General features: G+C 64.9%; 2 protein-coding genes across 4 annotated transcripts; one reads left to right on the top strand and one right to left on the bottom strand.

Annotated features, from left to right (window-relative positions):
* Window positions 1–3,184: 3,184 nt before the first annotated feature.
* SIGMAR1 (sigma non-opioid intracellular receptor 1) lies at window positions 3,185–6,776 on the bottom strand. Its single transcript, XM_075410649.1, has 4 exons — window positions 6,624–6,776; window positions 5,546–5,746; window positions 4,954–5,046; window positions 3,185–4,632 (listed from the first exon to the last, which is right to left on the bottom strand). The coding sequence occupies exons 1-4, from the start codon at window positions 6,769–6,771 to the stop codon at window positions 4,406–4,408; spliced, it is 669 nt and encodes a 222-aa protein (XP_075266764.1). The 5' UTR covers window positions 6,772–6,776; the 3' UTR covers window positions 3,185–4,405.
* A 301-nt stretch (window positions 6,777–7,077) lies between these two features.
* Window positions 7,078–12,883, top strand: GALT (galactose-1-phosphate uridylyltransferase). Of its 3 annotated transcripts, none has more exons than XM_075411622.1 (12): window positions 7,078–7,133; window positions 7,462–7,631; window positions 7,704–7,779; window positions 7,909–7,957; window positions 8,196–8,325; window positions 8,591–8,647; window positions 8,958–9,080; window positions 9,232–9,364; window positions 10,428–10,511; window positions 10,606–10,760; window positions 10,864–10,964; window positions 11,137–12,883. In XM_075411622.1, exons 1-11 carry the CDS (start codon window positions 7,079–7,081, stop codon window positions 10,927–10,929), a joined length of 1,098 nt encoding a protein of 365 aa, XP_075267737.1. In that variant the 5' UTR covers window position 7,078; the 3' UTR covers window positions 10,930–10,964; window positions 11,137–12,883. The 3 variants fall into 3 exon arrangements, with proteins under 3 accessions (XP_075267737.1, XP_075267738.1, XP_075267736.1); XM_075411623.1 differs by having other exon boundaries at window positions 11,101–12,883; XM_075411621.1 differs by having other exon boundaries at window positions 10,864–12,883.
* Window positions 12,884–13,172: the final 289 nt, after the last annotated feature.

The following is a 13,172-nucleotide window of genomic DNA, read 5'->3' as shown; positions in this document are numbered from 1 at the left end:
CGCAGCTCTCCGGCTTCCCCACAAAGAAATTGTCCCTCGTTCTTCCGCGGCGCTGGTGACCCCCGGGGCTTCCCGAGCTCCTGGGAGCCCAGCGGCACCCGGCACTGCACAGCATCCTCGTCAGAGAGGCTCTCCTGGAAAAACGAGCCCCTTCCCCGGGAGAGCAGGGCAGCTCCCGACCCCGCAGGGCCCCCGGGCGCTGTTTATCTTTGCGCAGGAGATAAAGCAGCTGTCGGCCATCCCATTTCGGGGCTGGACAGCTGTAGCTCGCCCTGGCCCATCCCATCCCACCGCCGCAGGGGTAGGGACCTCGCAGCGCTTGGTGAGCGTCGGTTTGTCCACAGCTAGCTGAAGATCCTGCCGAGCTGCCCCCCCTGCGAGGGGACCGATCCTGAAAGGTAGGACCTGGCCCCATCTCAGGGGGACTCACAGGGACAACCATGCCCCAGGACTTATTCCTCAGGTCCCAGTCACGCAGGGCTCCAAGCCTCCCTTCCCGGTACTGCTGCACTGCACCCCAGGGTGCTAGCACCCTCTGCAACGGGCTGTGCCCCATACCCTGCACACCGGGGCGAGGAGGAACCCGGGGCTGAAGGCTGGGATGAGTCAGACGTGGTGATGGTGATGGGACTTCTCCATGGCCCAGCAGGAACCCAGACGTTTGGGGAAGCCTGGGGCGGGGGATGTGGCCAGGCTGGCTGGTGGCAGCACTGAGGTCTGCCTGGGACACAGCACGTCCCATCGCCCTGGGCACGGCCACCGCGGGACCTGGCCCAGCAGGACCAGCTGGCTCAGTTCCTCCCTAGAGCCTCCACAGCGACAACAGTCGCTCTGGGACTCTGCACATGTGTCACGAAGTGCGTCCGTGCCCAGGCCCTCCCTGGGGCAGCAAGCAGGGCTGTGTCCCCTCCGCCCTGCCGCTCGGCACCTTTGCACCGCTGGGGTCTGGTGATGCTCCTCGCTGGAAAGAAAGAGAAATCCCCCAGACAAACAGCTATCGACGGCTGCGGTGGAGGCGGCACGGATAGATACTGGAGGTATAGACGGGCACGGCAGACAGCGGAGCAGATTGAGAGATACTCGGTGCAGAGAGATACCGCAGAAGAAATCGGGAGATAGATCCTGCGGGCTGATCAATAACCACTGCATGCGGAGGGACAGCAAGATAGAGCGAGCTGCAGGGGGAAGGTGTTTGGTGGGCAGCGATATGCATTTGTCCTGCTTGGGGTGATGCCGCTCGCGATTGCTTCAGCCGGCACTGGGGCAGAGCCGGACCCACAGTGCGGGTGCCTGTGGCTGAGTCTTCTTGCCCATCTCTGGCCGGCCCACAGGGGTTTGGTGTCCTTTGAGGTGTCCTGGGGTCCCACCTGGCCTCTGGGTACCAAAGGGTGAGTTCGTCCCCTGTGTCCTGGTCACATCCTCCAGCCTCACAGGGATGTCCCTGCCACCTGTGGGCATCTCGGAGGATTCTGGGTGCCTGCGTGTGGGCAGCCGATGGGCAGAGGGGCAGCTTGAGCGCAAGACCTGGGCCTGGAGCAGGGGCTGTGCTGGAGGTGGGTGACTGCGGGTGAGTTCCCACCCCATGCCTCAGTTTCTCCATGTGAAACAAATGACGGCACGCTGCAAGGTTACTGTGTTTGTCCAGCGTGGACCCAGGCATGGGTGAGGAGGAGCAGGGAGGAAGGGGCAGAGGCAGCAGGAGCCTGTGGTACATGCCTGGGTCCAGGACCCATCTCTCATTTGCTGGTCACTGAGGACACTTACCTGCTCCTTGACAGGCTGCAAACACCCACCTCGAAGGGAAGGGCTGCTTTGTGGGACCCTTAAATGCCTGGCATTGTCCCTGCTCAGTGCTGGGTGAGGAAGACGGTGAGGAAGGTACCCCTGGAGCAGCCCTTCGCCCGGATGGGGCTGCCGGCCCCGTGGCCAGGCTGGGGGGCATCCCCCACCCGTGATGGAGTTATTGACACAGGCGCTACGGAAAACACTGCTGAGATTGTTCACACTAATGTTATTTAGCAGCAATATTTCCGTAATAAAAGAAATCAATGGGCAAGAGAAAAGACCTGTCCAGAGCTTTGATTTTCTCATTTTAATGGCATACTTATTTACTCCCACCAGCGTGCCCATCGGATTTTCATTACGCGGCCTTCGCTGTAAGTGGAGCGGTATTGATACGAGCTGCTGAGTTAGCGCCTTCCTGCGCGGGCCGGCACGGGATCGCTCGTGCTCCTCAGCAGGGCCCCGCTAAACCTCAGGGAACGGGCACGGCACGGGGCCGGGGCAGCATGGCAGCCCACAGCGACACTCACGCACACGCGTAGAGCCTGCCCACACGCATGTGTGCACACACGCCGTCTGCCCGTGGGCACACAGGCAAGCACGCCTGTATACCTGGTTGTCCTGTTGTGCCGTCCGTACTCCGGTTGTGCACACACACGTGCGTGCACACTCTCGTCTCACCTGCGCAGGGACACACACGTGCACGTACACACAAGTCCCATCCACACGTGCCTGAGCACTCACACGCGTGCAATTGCCCTGACCGTAGGGACAGATGCCCACTTCTTCTACCTAGATACACACACGTGTGCAGACGTGTGTGACCTCCACCTGCTCTGCCTACGCCCACCTCCAAACTGGTCCACCTATCTGCATGCACACACCTACGCGTGCCGCAACACACACACAAACCCACCCTGCTCACACCCACACACACGTGCGTGCGACCCACCGGCCAGCAGACACACACCTTGCGATTCTCACGCTGCAAGGTGCCTGTCTGTGTCTGTGTGAACTTCTCAGGACCACCAACCCACTGCACCTGGGTCCACCTACCCCCAGGGCCACACATGCAGCGTCACCACCATTTGAAAGAAAGGATGGAGCCCCTCACACTCTTGGGCCCCCCATGGAACCAGGGTCCTGGCACCAGCACCGGCTTTTGGTCCCCAGTGACTGCAGCGGAGAGGGGAGTAACAGCACCCATCTCCCACCGGTCCTCGGGAGCTGAGATGGGCCTGATCCTGCCCAGCACCACACCCCCCTGCTCTCAGGACCCCAAGCAGGGCGATGCCAGCTTCCTGGGGACACCCAGCTGAGCCCAGAGCTGGACAGACCCGGCACCATTCCTGGCAGCAGGGGCTCATCATGTTCCAGAGACTCTCCCGGGAACTTCAGCTGGTGGGATGAACAATTTTATTACTGGCAATTTTACAGTTTTATTACTCTCTCTTCAGGTGGCAAATTAAGAAGTATCCCCGTCAGTCAGCAGGATAGGGACAGTCCAGGGAGCAGGAGGAGCAACATGCTACGGGCCTGGTGACCAGGGACACACACGTTAGTTTGGCAGCAGCGCGGACGTGAAAGCCCCCCAAGAGCGAGCCCAGCCGCAGGGCTGCAGGCAAGGTCCACAGCTGGGCTGAGCCAGGGTACCGCAGCATCCCTTGGTGGCTGGGACCCAAGCAGGGTGGCTGTCCTGGGGGGTCTCACAGCCATGGGAAACGTTTCGAGGGGCGAGATCCCGTCCTGAGCTAGTACTGAGGTTTGGGCACCCACAGACATCAGGTATGTGCACAGCCCAAAGGCCACGCAGAACGGGCTCTCGGTTAAGGCGACAGATGGTGGCTCTCCTCCTCGGGGAGGACTGCAGGGAGGGGGATCGTGGGCTGAGGGACACTCTTCCAGCCCTGGCCGTTCCCCGGGGCAGGTGACACACAGGGGACCAAGAGGGACCTCCAGCACAGAGGCTGAGCATCCCCTCGCTGCCGGCGGGTCCCAGCACAGATCCTGCCCCGCGCCAGGGTGACACTGCGTGCTGCCAACCCACATCAGCGGGAACGGAGCCACGGGAGATGCTGCCAGCTGGACACAGAGCCCTGCACTGCCCGCAGCCCCGGCAGCCTGCCAGGGAGGTGGGGAACCTCTCGGCCGACCTTTGCAGCGGATGCTCTGGCCCAGCTCACCCCACGCACCCTGCCCTGAGGGCAGCATCCTCCTCCTGAGGTCTCGGGAGCCGCAGGAATTTGGCAGAGCAGGGGGACAGCCAGCTCCAGCCCCTCTCCCGCTGCGCGCCAAGGGCACATGGGGATGTCTGTACCCCCCCACAAAGGCCACTCCAGCCCCAAGGGATGGAAAAGCAGGACACAGCTCCGGTAGAAGGGGGAGAGCGGCAGGTAGTAAAGAGAACCGGTGGTCTGTATTGCTGTGACCGCCATGGTCCCTCTGTCCTGGCACCCAGCTGGCCCATGGGGAAGGACAGAGCAATCTGGGGGAGGCACAGGGGGTCTCCTGCTGACTCTGCTACAGCCTGGGCTTGGGGAGGAGGAGGAGAAGGAGGAAGAGGGAGGAAGGCTGGAAGGAGAGGAGCCAGCTGTGCCTTGCAGGGTGCCCCTGCGAGCCGGGTTCAGCAGCCCAAGGTGCTGAAGAAGGCATTGGCTTCCAGGAGCAGGCCCTTGGCATAGACGCGCAGGGTGTACAGGAGGGTGACGAAGTCCTGAGTGCTGAAGACGGTGTCAGCCAGGGCGAAGGCGAGCGTGGAGGGGATGAAGCCCCGGCCGTACTCTACCATCCAGGTGCCCGCGCTCCACTGCACCGACGTGGCCTCTCCTGCCTGGTGCACGATGGTGTCCCCTGCCAACACACACAACCAGCACGGCTCCCAGTAGCTGCCCCATGCTCTTCCCAAAGAGACATGTCGGACTGGGACTTGCAGGGCTGAGCACTCCGACCTGCACACCCCAACCCCTCCCCAGTTCTTGCTCACTTTTCTCTTACTGGCACCCACTGTGATGCTGGGATATGCCCCAGGGGACACAAACTGCCCCATCGTGAGTCCTTAGCTTCTGCCAGCTGGAAGGAAGAGGCTCTGCGACACTGGAGCACCAGCCTGCAGAGCGGCCATGCCCGGGGACGTGGACGCAGCCCGCAGGGCGCCATGACTCCTGCACGTACCTGGATAGTAGATCTCACTTCTGGTGGTCCCCTCCTTCCACTGTCTGAAGGTCCCCGAGATGACAGTGTCGGAGATGTCCACCCAGTACCGACCTGCGGGAGGACAGACAGCACCAGCTTAGCGCGTCCCTGCCGGAGACGGCCTGGGAGCCCAGGTCTGAGCGACGGAGCCGCCCTCCGGGCAAAAGGACACCAGCCTCAGGGTCCCAACACACCGGGGAGCACAGCTGGGTCTGGTCCCCAGGCTGCCTGCGTGACTGGCCATACCCAGCAGCCCGAGCTACTCAGTGTCCTGAAGTCCCATCGTTTCCAGCGTGTTTGGCATTCACTCCCCGCCTGGCACCACGTGCCAGCTGGATGCGGAGAGTCCTGGCCACAGGACACGGGAGGTACAGGCACCTGCAGGCGCCGCAGGACACCTTGGGGGCTGGTCCCCACGCAGAGGGTGTTTTCCAGCACCGTGCACCCCGTCAGAGAGGCAGAGCAGTGGGCTCCTGCCCCTGGCTGCCGGGACAGCCAGACCCAAACAACTGGAGTGGAAAGAGCCCAGAGAAATCCCCCCCTCGCCCGCCAGCCCTGTCTCCCCGCTTACCCGAGTGGCCCCCGGTGTCGACAGCCGTCCCAAAGAGCAGCACGTACTCGGTGAGCGAGGCGTGCAGGAGGCACATAGAGCCCATCCACCCGCCCGCGTTCACGAACACCCACTGCAGGTCCTCGTCGGGCAGGATGTGGCCTGGGTGCTTCTTCCGTAGCTCCACGATGATCTTGGAGAAAGCCAGCTCATGGTCCAGCCCTGCAGCAGCCAGGGTTGCTGTGAGTTCCTGGCACAGGGCAAGCCCTGACAACCCCCCAAAAACCCTTCCACAGCCACAGGGTCCCAGAACATCCATTGAGGGGTCTGCCTAGGGAAGATGTCTCCTCTCTCCAGCCTTCAGCCCCCGTGGAGGCTGACCCGGCCGCACTGACTCCCGGTATGGAGATGGACAACGTGTAGCACGGAGGGCTCCAGCCCTGCAGCCCACATCTGGTGCTGGGCTACGTGGGGACCCAAGCCAGGCGACAGCGACGCTGCCCTGGTGACACGCAGCCCCTCTGCTGCGACTGCCCACCCTGCACCCTACGCGGCCAGCCCTCCCCTCCAGCCCTGGCTGGGGGATCGGCTCTGCCCCTGACCCACCTGGGGCTTGGTCCCCCGACCCGGCCCAGCCTCAGCACCGGGAGAGCCGCCTTAACCCCGGCTTCAGCCCCAGCCGGGCCGGGTGACGCCGCTGCCCCAGTCCCCATCCCTCCTCCGCTCCAGTCCTGTTCCCCGTCCCTGCTTCCCCCGGTACTGATCCCTTCCCAGTACCAGTCCTGCTGCCCCAGTCCCCATCCCTCTTCCGCTCCAGTCCCGTTCCCCGTCCACGTTCCTGATCCCTTCCCAGTACCAGTCCTGCAGCCCCAGTCCCCATCCCTCCTTCACTCCAGTCCCCCTCCCCGACCCCGCTTCTCCCACGCTCCCCATTCCCCCCAGTACCGACCCCTTCCCGACACCCGGCCCCTCCCCGACCTCCCCCCGCCCCCCCCGCGATCCCAGCCCCCCTCTACCGGAACCTCCCCGCTCCCGCCTCCCGGCCTCGGGTCCCTTCCCGGGCCCAGGCCGCTGCGCCCGCCCCCCCCCCGCCGCGTACCCGCGTGGTGCCGGGCGAGCTGGGCGATCTCGGCGGGGCTGAACTCGTACCGCTTGGCCGCCAGCCACCCCCGCAGCCCCTGCAGCGCCAGCGCCAGCGCTCCCAGCGCCAGCCCGACCCGCAGCGCCCGCCGCCCAGCCGCCCGCATCACGCTCCGCGCCGCCCCGCCCACCGGCACCGCCCCGCCCACTGCCCCGCCCACCGGCACCGCCCCGCCCACCAGCACCACCCACCGCCCACTGGCATCGCCCCGCCCACCGGCGCCGCCCCGCCCACCGGCACGGCCCACCGCCCACTGGCATCACCCCGCCCACCGGCCCCGCCCCGCCCACCGGCCCCGCCCACCGGCCCCGCCCCCCCCCGCGGTCGGCGCGGCGGGAAGGGGCGGGGCCGGCGGGGAGGGGCGGGGCCATGGGGGCTGCTGCCGACGCGGGGGCTTCCGGGAGCACCGCGCAATGGAGGGGGTGGCGGAGGGCGGGGAGCCGGGGGGTCGCGGCTTCCGAGCCAGCGGTACGGCGGGGGCTGCCTCCCTCCCTCCTTCCTTCCCTCCCTCCCTCCCTCCCTCCGCACCCCCGGCAGAGCCCAGCCGGGACCCGGGGAGCGGGGGCTGCGGGGACCCCTACCTGCCCGGGGGGATGGCAGCAGGACCCCCCCCCCCCCAGCACTGAGACGGGGAGGAGGGGGTGAAGCTGGGATGGATGGGGAGGAGGGGGTGAAGCTGAGGAGGGGGGGCGTAAAGCTGGGTGTGGGGGCGCTTGCGAGGTTACCCACGAAGGGGGGCATTGGGAGGGGGGTCGGTCTGCGCCGTCGGTGACGCCCCGCTCCTCTCTCCCCGCAGAGCACCAGCACGCTCGTTACAACCCGCTGCGGGACGACTGGGTGCTGGTGTCGGCGCACCGGGTGAAGCGTCCCTGGCAGGGGCAGCTGGAGAAGCCCCCCCCCGAGGACGTGCCCCGCTGGGACCCCAACAACCCCCTCTGCCCCGGGGCCACCCGGGCCAACGGCGAGGTACCACCGAGGACCCCGGCGTCCGGGCTCCCACCCCCGTTCCCCCCCTGATCCCGTCTCTCCCTCCGGCAGGTGAACCCCCAGTACGAGGGCACCTTCGTCTTCCCAAACGACTTCCCTGCGCTGCAGCCCGATTCTCCCGAGCCTGGTAAATTCTGAGGGGGGAGAGCAGGCTGCCCCCCCGTGGCGGGGTGGGGGGGGGGCCGTAGGGTGCCCTTGGAGAGGCGTGGGTGCTGCCCCAGCACCCGCTCCCTCCCCACTCTCCGTCCTTCCCCAGGTGACAGTGACCACCCCTTGTTTCGAGCGGCAGCGGCCCGGGGTGTGTGGTGAGTACCCCCACAACTCCGGGGGGGTCCGGGCTGTGGTGTCAGCCGGGACTCGTGGGATGGAGCTGGACCGAGCCCACTCCCCTCCTTGCGCTGCCCGTTCTGTGGATGCCTGCACTGTTTTGGGGGTATTTTGGGGGGGGTCTCAGCCCTGTCCGCTGTTCCTCTGTGACCTGGTGTGGCCGTGGAGGTCACCGGTGATGCCCCACAGCCCTGTCCACGTGTGTCTCCTCCGCAGCAAGGTGATGTGCTTCCACCCCTGGTCGGACCTGACGCTGCCCCTGATGTCCCTGGCAGAGATCCGGGCCGTCATCGACGCCTGGGCAGATCTGGCGGCCGAGCTGGGCGCATCCTACCCCTGGGTGCAGGTCCGGGGCTAGGGGGGGGGCTGCCCTTCTCTCCCTGCCCCAGGGGTCTCGGGTGGAGGTGGGGGGGGGGCGCAGGGCCGGGTGGTCTGGGGTTGGGACCATCCCAGTGGTGTGTGGGTCCCCTGTCCCCACCTCACACCTTCCCAGGTGGGTGTGAGGCTCTGCTCTCCTGCGGGATGCTTTCCTGGTGTGCCAGGGGCACGACGGCAGCCCGCAGCCGGGACCCCGGGGCTGGGACCTGCTGGCTGCACCTCTTCCTCCGCAGATCTTCGAGAACAAGGGCGCGATGATGGGCTGCTCCAACCCGCACCCGCACTGCCAGGTGAGGCTGTCCCACCTGTGACCTGGCTTAACCCTGAGTCACTCTGGGCAGCCCCGCAACAAACCCACGCAGAAGGGGTGAACAGGGACCCCCCTCTGGGATCCCCCCGATCCCAAAGCTCTCTGCAGCGAGGGTACCCCGCCGTGCCTGTCCTGTCACCTCCCCTCCTGGGGACTGTCCCTTGTGGCTGCCGCACGTCGGACTCTCCACCTGATGGCAGCATGGACCTGCGGATGGGCAGCATGGTGGAAGCACCCCTCCAAATGTGGTGTGTGGGTAACCCATCCCCGTGCCCCGGTGTCCCTCCCAGGTGTGGGCCAGCAGCTTCCTCCCCAACGAGGTGCGCCTGGAGGACCGGACCCAGCGGCAGCACCGGAGCCAGCACGGCGTGCCCATGCTGCTGGAGTATGCTGAGCAGGAGGCTCGACGGAAGGTGAGGACGTGGCTTTTGTCCGTATCCCCTCCTTGGGAGCTGGACGTCCACCGGGGCTGGCCCCGCAGCCCCCGAGAGCAGGGCCCCCAGCAGCGCCCATCTCCAGGGCATCGGGGCTGTGCCTGTCCCCATCGAGCGCTGTGTCCTGCAGGAGCGGTTGGTGGTGGAGAACGCGGACTGGCTGGTCGTGGTGCCGTACTGGGCCACTTGGCCCTACCAGACACTGCTGCTGCCCCGCCGTCACGTCTGCCGCCTCCAGGACCTCTGCGAGGGCGAGAGGGACAGTGAGTGGCTTTATGCCTCGTTAGTGCCTGGACGTCCTTTGGGCTCGGCCTTTGTTAGGAGGCAGCCCTGTGGCAGCCTTACTGGTGCTGGAGGGTCCATGTCCCCCTTGGGTGCGGGGCTGCTGGGCTTGGTTTGAGGGGGGACAGTCACCTGCGGTATGAATCACAGAATCACAGAATGTTTGGGGTTGGAAGGGACCTCTGTGGGTCACCCAGTCCAACTGCCTGCTGAAGCAGGGTCACCCACAGCAGGCTGCACAGGACCTTGTCCAGGTGGGTCTTGAATATCTCCAGAGAAGGAGACTCCACAACATCCCTGGGCAGCCTGTGCCAGGGCTCCGTCACCCTCAGAGTGAAGAAGTTCTTCCTCATGTTCAGCTGGAGCTTCCTCTGCTTCAGTTTGTGCCCGTTCCCCCTTGTCCTGTCGCTGGGCACCACTGAAAAGAGTCTGGCCCCATCCTCCTGACACCCACCCTTCAGATATTTATAAGCATTTATGAGGTCCCCTCTCAGCCTTCTCTTCTTCAGGCTGAACAAGCCCAGCTCCCTCAGCCTTTCCTCATAGCAGAGATGCTCCAGTCCCCTCATCATCCTCGTAGCCCTCCGCTGGACTCTCTCCAGTAGCTCTTCATCTTTCTTGAACTGGGGAGCCCAGAACTGGACACAGTACTCCAGATGGGGCCTCCCTAGGGCAGAGCAGAGGGGAAGGAGAACCTCCCTCGACCTGCTGGCCACACTCCTCCTATGGTGGGGCAGGAGCCCGGCATCCAGGCACAGGCTGTACTGGTGGGGGGACTGTCATCCTTTTTGGGGTGATGGAAGGACGTGGTGCCCCGTGCTCTTGGGATGCTGGCTGATTAGGAACGGGGGCTTGTTCTGCTCTGTTGCTCAGACTGGGTGTGTGGGCTGGGGAGCGGGGGGAACTGGTGTGTCCCTCCTGCCTGTCGCTGACGCCCACCGAGGGAGGGGTGCTGAGGGTGACCCCCTCCGAACGGGGTGTGCTGCCCACCCTTGGCAGGGGGCTGGCCGGCTCGGGGTGCGACTCTTCCCCCCTCCCCTGCAGGCCTGGCCTCCATCATGCAGAGGCTGCTCACCAAGTACGACAACCTCTTCGAAGTCTCCTTCCCCTACTCCATGGGCTGGCACGGTGAGTGGCGTGGCCGGGGGACCCCACCGTGACCCTCTCACCCATGTCCCTGTCCCTTCCCGGGGGGCTCAAGCAGCGACTGCACCCCGGGCAGGAGCCCCCACGGGTCCCTACCTGGAGGAGGACTGCGGGCACTGGCAGCTCCATGCCCACTACTACCCGCCACTGCTGCGCTCCGCCACCGTCCGCAAGTTCATGGTTGGCTACGAGATGCTGGCGCAGGCGCAGCGGGACCTCACCCCGGAGCAGGTGAGCGCAGCTCGGGGCAGGGGGGGACGGACTGCGGGGAGCCAGGGGGGTCCCGTGCTGGGGTCGCCCCTGGGACTTCCCCCCCTTGCGCTGTGCTCCGCAGGCGGCTGAGCGCCTGAGGAGCCTCCCCGAGGTCCACTACAAACGGAGGGCCGAGGAGACGTCGTGATGGGGGACGGCGGGGACGGCCCTTGGCTCTGCTGGGTGAGGCCAGGGAAGAGGGGTCAGCTGGGGGCGGCGAGAGCTGAGGCCTGGGAACTCGTGTCGCTTGTGAGCCCTCTGCTCTCCCAGCCTCTCCTGACCCTCGTCGCAGCTGGGGGGACTGGTTTTGCCTGTTCAGGTACCCCAGTCCCAATCCTGTGGCATCCTCGTGCAGGCATTGCGCTTCTCCCAGTCTCCATCCCCGGCTGCGTCTTCCCGCCTCCGCAGCACGCTGGTACCGGCACTAAAGGGCTCACCTTCCTCCCGGTTCAGTCTTACTGGTGGGACTGGGAGTGCTGCCTGCCCCGTGGAGGGGCACGGCCCCACTGGCCAATAAAATCTTGAAGCGGAGTGCCTCTGCCTGTGCCCTGGTGGCTCTCGGCCCCGGGTGGGAGGTCTGGGGTCTCCTGTGGGGACCCCCGGCTGGTGAGGGGGGATAACGCTGGGGTCTGCAGGAGCTGCGCTGGCAGCCCAGTGCCGCTTGCTGCTGCCCAGTGTCTGCCTTGCCTCCTCTTCCTCCCTGGGGGGAGCTCTGGCCCCGCGTCTGAGCGATGCGGGCTCTGGGAGGAGCGGGAAGCGGGGAGGAATTGATGCTGGCCAAGGCTTAGCCGGCTCCTGCGACAGGGCTGAGGCCTCACAAACTCGCTGCATGGGGTCTGCTGCTCAGGGGTGCCTGGCCATCGCTCACACAACTGCTCTTCTTCCTCCTCTCTGCCTGGGGCCGCCGTGCGGGTACCGGGGATGCCGTGCGGGGATGCTGGGATGCAGCAAGGGGCTGGTTGGTCGCTAGCCCGGGGGCTGCCAGGGGGTCCAGCTCTGATCATGGTGCTGCTGCCCGCTTTCCCCTTCCCTCTGCCCACTCCTGGTGTGGGGCGGCAGCAGCCCGGTCGCTGGGCTGAGCTGAGGGAAGCTGCAAGGAGCTCGGTGCTCTCCCCACCTGCAGCCTCTTCCCCCGGGAAACCCCAGGACTGTGCAGGGGTAGGTCCTGCACAGCTGACGTGGGGGGATGCCCAGAGCCATCTGCCAAAACAAATAGTTTTTATTTGTCACTGAAGAGCCATTCTCATAACTCTTTAATGAGGCCCTTATCCTTGTCAAGTCCATGAGCGGGCTCCTGGGAGCCAGAAATACCTTGCGAGGAGAGAAACGCTGTCGTTCTGCCTACAATATGACAGTCTGGGGGGAGGGCTGTGCCCCCCATGCTCCATCTGTGCATCGTTCCCCCATCGCTGCTCATGGGGCTGGAGCAGGGAGAAGGGCCCGGCCGGCGTGAGGCTCGGAGCCGGGCTGGATGCAGCCATCCTGCGTGCTGACCCCATCCTCCTCACCCATCGCCCCATCCCAGAGCCCACAAGCCATCCCACCACCGGACCTCAGCGTTCCCCGGGTGCCCGAGGGTTTTGGGGAGGAGACGGTGGGTTTTGGGGCGACCCTTGAGCTTAGAGCCATTGTTGAATGCAGCATCCCCCCACATGGTGTGGGGGGTTTCCAGCTCGGTCTGGCCTCTTGCAAACTGAGTTCTTCGCTCCTGGGACAAGCGGCGTCTGTCTGGGCTCTGCGACCGTCCCCGTCTCAGCCCCCATCCCTTCTCATCGCAACAAGTGCCTTCGCGCCAACCTCCGAACTTCGCCGCTCTTCCCCAGGGCCCTGGAAAAGCGGCAACGAATTGGTTTAAATGTAAGAATCCAGATTGGGGTAATTAGCCACTGAACCAGTTGTAACGAAGCTAGTCATCTCCCTGCACGCGCAGTTAGCTCTGATTTAATAGCCCACCGGCTCCCAGCCTGGGCTGCAGCGCCTCGGCCCGGGGCCGTAAATGAAACTCGCAGTAAGTCAAGCGGTATTAAACTTTACAGTCACCGTCTTTAAAAACGAGGCGCTCTCTCTAATAAATCAGAGCAAGTGGGGTTGTAAATATCGAGGCAGGATCCATATTGCTTAATTAAACAGCGCCTAATGAACAGCCTGTTTGTTGTGTTGTGATTTAGGGTGGAGGCTGGGGAGGCGGCGCGTGCCGAGGAGCGCTGGTACCCGTGCCGGGATGCCGTCCCTGGCAGACAGCAGCTGCTGGAGTTTAGCTGCTGCTAAAATAGCTCAGAGACAGCCTGAGAATTAGTTTTTAAATTTTTTTTTTAAATAAAAAGCAAAATTTTCCCCCCCAAAAAGGCATCTGAAACATTCAAAGTGGAAGTCGGCAGCAGGTGGAGGAGG

The sequence above is a fragment of the Opisthocomus hoazin genome, chromosome Z (assembly GCF_030867145.1).
Source record: "Opisthocomus hoazin isolate bOpiHoa1 chromosome Z, bOpiHoa1.hap1, whole genome shotgun sequence".
Lineage (NCBI taxonomy): Eukaryota > Metazoa > Chordata > Aves > Opisthocomiformes > Opisthocomidae > Opisthocomus > Opisthocomus hoazin.
Note: the sequence above shows the minus strand (reverse complement) of the source record. Positions and strands in the feature narration are given on the sequence as shown.

What these genes read in the sequence shown, in the direction of transcription:
- SIGMAR1 (XM_075410649.1), bottom strand. Translation starts at nt 6,771, where the DNA reads ATGCGGGCGGCTGGGCGGCGGGCGCTGCGGGTCGGGCTGGCGCTGGGA. An exon ending in GCTCGCCCGGCACCACGCGG is followed by an intron (nt 5,747 to 6,623) that starts GTACGCGGCGGG and finishes TGGCTGCTGCAG; the next exon opens with GGCTGGACCATGAGCTGGCT. An exon ending in AAGTGAGATCTACTATCCAG is followed by an intron (nt 4,633 to 4,953) that starts GTACGTGCAGGA and finishes GTGTGTTGGCAG; the next exon opens with GGGACACCATCGTGCACCAG.
- GALT (XM_075411622.1), top strand. Translation starts at nt 7,079, where the DNA reads ATGGAGGGGGTGGCGGAGGGCGGGGAGCCGGGGGGTCGCGGCTTCCGA. An exon ending in CATCCTACCCCTGGGTGCAG is followed by an intron (nt 8,326 to 8,590) that starts GTCCGGGGCTAG and finishes CTTCCTCCGCAG; the next exon opens with ATCTTCGAGAACAAGGGCGC. An exon ending in CTGCGAGGGCGAGAGGGACA is followed by an intron (nt 9,365 to 10,427) that starts GTGAGTGGCTTT and finishes CCTCCCCTGCAG; the next exon opens with GCCTGGCCTCCATCATGCAG.